At 34.6% G+C, this 6,821-nt stretch overlaps 1 protein-coding gene across 1 annotated transcript in view; it reads right to left on the bottom strand.

Moving 5' to 3' along the window:
- Positions 1-375: 375 nt before the first annotated feature.
- SLC12A2 (solute carrier family 12 member 2) overlaps positions 376-6,821 on the bottom strand; it is a 93,328-nt gene continuing 86,882 nt past the window's right edge. The window contains exons 24-27 of the mRNA XM_036279580.1: positions 6,593-6,679; positions 4,521-4,656; positions 4,166-4,233; positions 376-2,965 (exon numbers count right to left, since the gene is read on the bottom strand). Of these exons, the coding sequence (XP_036135473.1) occupies positions 2,830-2,965; positions 4,166-4,233; positions 4,521-4,656; positions 6,593-6,679 (427 nt within the window). The 3' untranslated portion in view covers positions 376-2,829. The remainder of the gene's footprint in view (positions 2,966-4,165; positions 4,234-4,520; positions 4,657-6,592; positions 6,680-6,821) is intronic.

Below are 6,821 nucleotides of genomic sequence, written 5' to 3'. Positions count from 1 at the left end.
TTAAGGTAAAAAGCCATTAAAAAAACTCAGACATCAATAATAGTTATATAAATGAGGTTAAGTCACAAAGTTGACAGATTTATAAAATATAAACATGAGGAGACATTAAATTGTTTTAATGAATCCACTTCCTTTATTGCAGTGACCTCTGTACAAAGCAGCAACTGCAATACTCAATGTTAAAACATTAGAAAAGCATTTGTGTGACAATTATAATACAGTATTATCAAAATATTACATTTTCAAACTTAGTAAACATCCACCAGAGCTCAAATCTTTAAATTATTTCCATTGTCTTCAAAAATATGTAATATCAGAAAGCATATAAAAAGAATGTAAAAGAAAACCTAAAATACAAATGAAATAATGTAACAAATAAATATTTGATTTAACTAACCATTAATAATCAGCTTAACACCACCACTCTAAACCCACTGAATTTTTACCTATAGGAATAATGAACGGTCAAATGCCATTACATAATTATTTGTTTCCAAGTTATCACCAATGATTAGAACTAAAAAAACAATTTGGCATTAAAATAATCAAATTCAATATAAATAAAATAGAGTAGAATAGCTTCAACACTACCTAGCATCTCTAAGAATTAATTATTGAACTTTATCAGAGCACTATAATAACCTGGAAAATTTTGACCTGGTGTCTAGTGTTAAGTAAAAGTAATGCATTTTTTTTTTAAAAGTGAAAAGCTTCTTACATTATTTCACAGACAATAATACCCTTCCCCCATTAGGCATATTTAGATATATTTAATGTACTTTATACACATATGTATGATGCGTGACATTTGGTTCCTGCAGTACAGATCACAATGTTTTCCTGAATGGGAAAAACTTGAAGAAAAAAAAAAAAAAAAGTAAGTGTACCTGTGCACATTTCAAGATAGCAGCACTCAGTTCATGCCGTATTACCCATTTTAAAAATTCAAACATAAATACTATTTACTGAATAATATGACATTTCTACCACCTTTACCCCCAAACACTACAAAACCTTCAATAAATGCGACAATGCTGTGAGTTATAACATAGGGAAAGATATTTTGGAAAAAATTATTTCATTTTCTTAACATTCTGAATCCAAAATTATCAGATCTCCATTTTAATATTAACTTAGTTCATACTCATGCAGCAAAATTACTGCACTCTTGACAACAGTAGTAATTCTATAACTTTCTATCAAGATTCATTAAAACCTGCACAAATTCTTCACCATTGAAACTTATACCAGCGAACCTACTGAACAGTACTTTAGATGAAATGTTCTCCATTTTCTAGTTGAATGCTAACTGAATTACATGCCCTTCAAATGGTCACCCTTGTCCTCCAGGAGCCCCGTCTCTATCTAATTTTGAACTTATGTTGACTAAAACAAAAATTTTTCATCTAATGAACCTTGATCACGTAAAATGCAAAAAGCCAGCAACATGTCATGATATGTACACATATGCATCTGTGTATGCACACACACACATACAGATATGTAGATATAGATCCCTTGAAATGTTTTTAGGAAATCCTTCCTTGAATAAAAAATGAGAAATTTCACATTAATAATTGTATATAAAGCTTTTAGTAACAGTGCACATGCACTGTCGTATTTGCACTAGTAGACTATGATGATGTCAAAACGGACATTTCAAAAGCACAAACTGGCAGTTTTTCTTAACACAAAAGTTTTAAAGTATTAAGAATGGATTAAATTTAAATGTTCAGAATAATCTGTTCAAACCTGAGTATATTAATTAAGACTAAGTGTACTTGACAACTGAATGAATTAAGCCTAAAAACATTTCACTAAGAAACCAGTGGTCCATTTAACCATTTGATGAAACGTTATTTTAATGACTTATAAAGGGTGGTATAATGAAATTCCATGTAGTTTATTGAAATATTCTATGAAATGGCGATTATTTTCCTCCAGAAAAATTTTTTAGCATTTCTTAAAAGTCCCTCAGATTTGAAGAAAACTCTAAATTAGGAGTAATCTCTCTTCTATTAAATACAAATGATCTTGAGTTTTTGTCTAAAAAATGACAATATATAATTTTCAGTGGTACATAGAAGTACTGGATAAATCTTCAACCTTCCCTAAGATTTCAATAATAATTGAATAAAGATACAAGTAAGAGCCACTTAGAAGTGGGGGGCGCGGTATTGGGCCTTTCCCCCCTAGGTCTACATTTATACATACTCATACAAACCTAAATTTGGAGTACTTTGTGGTTCCCACTTTTTTTTTTGCATTTTTCATTAACTTGCCATAACTCTCACCTTTTATGTCTAACATACACCTTTACAAAAATAACAGAAAACATACAGTACTCAACACTAACTGGTCAATGGAAGAAGAAAAGTAGTGTCCATTTTATTTTAAGGTGACAGAGACTAGAAATAAAAATAATAGCTGAAGGCAAAGTTTGACATTCTATAAATTTATAAAAGAGGATATATGGGTGAAATTTGGTTATTTTCAGAAGGCACCTCAAGGCTAAAGGCTTTTTGTATTCCTTTCATCAATCAAAAAATAACACACTTTTATTGCTATTCAAGTAGCAAAGGAAAACTTTACTATCACGAGCTTTAGTCCAACAACAAGGAATCATCATTATAACTGAGATACATTACTGAATAAAACTGAAGTCTCCATACACATCAATGGAACAACTTCCCCGTGTGCTTTCAAATTAATGAAATAGCGAAAGAAAAGTCACAGTTCGCCATTGTGATGTTGACGTGTCACTGAAGATTTCAGTTACTTCACTAGGCAATGAAGTACCATCTGAAGGGCTGTCCACTGTCTAGAAGGTTACGAATAGAATGTAAGGACACTCTGATGATTCCCACGGACGAGGAGAATTGGTGGTAGGTCCTCAGACAGAGCTTCTAACCACGCCATGTAGAGAGCACTGGACACCGCACCTTTTCGTGCAACTGGGAGACTCCTGGTATCAAAAAGAGAAAGGAAATTCAGTAGTGCATTTAAGTTGAGAAGAATAAAAAGTAATAAAAATTAGATGTCACAATATGATAACTAAAAATTACTGTAGTTACAGAATATGTTTGAGTGTGGGGACATTCTTCATATAGTACAGCAACTTCTCTACTATCATAACACTCCTATTTTTTTAAAAGTTTGAACAAAGTATTTTAAAAAATTTCTTCCTAAGAATAGCATAACACATTTGGTATCTAGCATCAAACCCCAAATTTCCCCTTCTTTAATAAGTAGAGGATTACTGCAAGAGAAAAGATGTTTCCATCTGAATTTAGAAAGTGGAAACTGTACATAGATAAATAAAATGCAAACATAATTATTTCTAGATATTAATTTCTATCTTCTCTTGTCTCGTGTTTCACTTCTGTCTGCAGGTAGTGGTAGTAGTGACCAATTGCTCTACAGAGTGTTTCTAGATTTCTGTTTTAGCATCTTCCATTATAGATATTTGATCATCATCAGCAAAACTTAAAATCTGGTGTATTCAATGTTTATTGTTAATCAAAAGCACAATCCTTTGGTGTTAATTTACTCAATCATTTGACAGGTTTCTGAAGGCCTGAGCTTTCCTTACCTATTTAAGGACCCAGGCGGCAGGACTGAGAAATGTGGGTTCGAGTGATATCAGCGAACCTGGTTTAGTGGGGGGAAGGCCAGTGAGCTGCTCACTGCACGAACAGTGTGTCTGTAGGTAAAATCTGTGTGTGGGAACTTGGGGCGAGAGTTAGGCAGGAAGCACTTTCTAAATTTAACCCTCTAAGCAGCTTTATTATTTCTACGGGGAAGATGCCTGGGGTACAGACCTCCACTTCAGGCCATCACAACGCCCACACATGCTTGGTGGCTACACTACAGTGTTTCCAAAGCTCAAACATTTAAAAGGTGGGAAAAAGAATAAAGGAAAAATTCCAAAATAAACTATGATGAAGAATTACTTATTCATATAAGCTTAAGATTTATTTCCTCCTACCTTAAATGATTTCTCCATATGCTTAAAGTGTATTTTCAAAAGTTTGTTTTTTTCCTCTTTATAACTATTAAGTCATTATGGGAATTAAATAGATATATACTTGGTATAGAAATTAATCCTAATTGCATTATCATAAAAATGAATGCCTAGGAAAATCTTTGTACAGGTGTTACTTACATGACAATGATATTAGCTGTGCTGGAATGCTCCTTTAATAATTCATTTAACCTAATCTGCCGGTATGTCTGAAATGAAACAAGACAAAGTCATTCCCAGACTATGTGAAAACTGGAATCTATCATGGGTCATAAAACTGTAAGTAGACAAAAAGAAACCAAAATCAATTTTGGTATATAAAAATAGGTTCCATAATTAAAAAATAATAATTCTTTACAATGCCCACATATAAATCCAACTTAACATAGAATTTACACAACTGCTTCCCCATAACAAACTTCAGTTCTTAGTACTTACTTTTATGTTTTTTTAAATCACATGGAAGATTGATGACAAGTAAGAAGAGAAAGAATACCTTGGTCTTATAAAGCTCAAGCTCGTTGTCTGTTATTCGCCATGGTTCATCTTCTTTCATTTTATCTGCAATATCTTGTTCTTTATCATCTTCATGAAGTCTGTATGGCTCAATCATTTCATCAAAAGCTATAATACTTAAAAAATTGAAAAAATACTGACAATTAACCTCATTTTGAATTACTTAACAGTAAGATCTTAAACAAGTATTATAACTTCAGAAGTTGCTGCTTCCCATCTGTTGTGCTCCGTCTCTGGACTCCTAGCTCCTCTGACCTACGCCTGCTCCTGCGTCCACCCAGCCCCTTGAAGCTAAGGAAGTGCTCACCGCAGTGCCAGCATGACCCTGTGGACAGTAAGTCAAATTGTGTTATTCCTTTCCTCAGGCCACTCAAAGGCTTTCCTAGTTCAAGTACCACTAAATGAGAGTAATATAAAAAAGATACCAGAGCATTTTGAAAGGAGGGAAGGGCAGATACTAAGTATTTAAGAAGGTGCAGAATTAATCTCTAGATCCAAATATACTTAATAGGACACAAATATTAAAAGAACATGAAGAGCATTCTACTCTAGGAATGTGAAAAGCAGTTTCAGTATTGTGATACTGTGACTCATGAGCTATTTGGTCTTCATCTACAGCTCCTGGCTCACAGCTCCCGAAACCCTTAAAATTCCCTAAGTGCTGTGAGCAAAAGGGGTTTTTCAAGTTAATGAGATGACTTGTGGACCCCACTGAAGGGTGGGGGCTAGCTGCCAGGAGAACCCACCTTGTGATTAGGGGTTTGGAACTTTCAGTTGTTTCTCCCCACCCACCCCCAAACTCCTGGAAAAAGGAAGAGGCTAGATACTGAGTATAACTGCCAATGACCAGGGACTCAGTCAGTCATGACTATGTAATGAAGCCTCCATAAAAGCTGGAGGGCAGCTCATTGGTCTTTTCCCTCTTTTCTGGAGACCAGAATGTTTCCAGGTGCCACCTTATCAGGCCCAAGCTCCACAAGGCCAGAAGCTCCTTTGTTGGGGACCCTGCTCTATGCATCCCTTCATCTGACTGTTGATTCATATCCTTTACTATTTTTTGTAATAAATCAGTAATCTAGTGAGCAAAAGGGTTTTCTTGGGCTCTGTGAGCCATTCTAGCAAACGGGAAGTGAAGAGGGATCATGCAAACCTCTGAGTAACAGCCAGTTTGTCAGAGGTGCAGGGGACAATCTAGGCTTGTGACTGGAATCTAAAGTGGAGGGAAGTCCTGGGAGGCTGAGCCGTTACCTGTGTAATTTGATTCGATCTCTGGGTAGACAGTGTCCTAATGGAGTTGAACTGTCACCGTGCTTGTGCTGGAGAACTGCTGGGTGTGGGAAGCCTCCACACACATGGGAAGTGAGTCCTGGAATATCCCTTTTCAAGCATCATGTCTCATGCAAAGCTCCTGGTTTTAACTGTTTTATAATAGGAAACAAATCTCTCCTGCTTACAACTTTACAAGGAATAACCTTACTGTTTTTTATTTGAAAGGAACTTTTTACACCAGCTTCATTGTTTATTCAACATTTATCTGAGAATAATTAAAGTTCTGTCCAGTAATATACATATAATTATAACAACCACTATATACCATTTTCAGATAGAATATTCCACAAATCTACTTTTGAGTCTTGAGAATTGTGAATGCAACTAATACAGGCAAATTCTTAGCTTCTCCTACTTTAGTAATAAAACTGTGAAGTAATTTCTGTGTGGAGTAGGAATTGAGTGGTCATAATGAATGTGGGCATAAAGAATGGATATTTAAAGAACCATGTGGAACTTCTGTGGCATTAATGATTTTCAGAAATTACTTATAAAGTGGTAACTGAATTCTCTGAAAACTGAAGGCCCTTTTCACTTATTTTGATATCTTCTATAAATATGCCAACTATCAGTGCTAAATTAAAAAGTTGATTTCACATGTAACTAACAGCAGGCAAAAAGCCCACACATTAGTTTAAGTTGAATGATCTGTTACTAGAGTATGTGAGTAGGTTATCCAAAAGTATAAGAAATGTGTACAAAGTAATTTATTCAGTAACTTACTTTTCTTTCTTTGGTTTAGTATTAATATCTCCTAGGACCATTATATCGGAGAAGTCTATCCGGAACTTGCTAAGCAAAGTAGCCATCCTAAAACAAAGATGAAATACGTGAAGGCTTTATATATAAGTATTTCTGTTGTATTTAGGGCTGAATCTGTATATCTGAAAAGCATGATTTATAGGAAAATATCTATCACATGCTAAACAAGCCCAACTGAATTAATTCGCAC

Source organism: Molossus molossus, unplaced genomic scaffold (assembly GCF_014108415.1).
Source record: "Molossus molossus isolate mMolMol1 unplaced genomic scaffold, mMolMol1.p scaffold_m16_p_3, whole genome shotgun sequence".
NCBI classification, from domain to species: Eukaryota; Metazoa; Chordata; class Mammalia; order Chiroptera; family Molossidae; genus Molossus; species Molossus molossus.
This window is presented reverse-complemented; position numbering and strand designations above follow the sequence as displayed.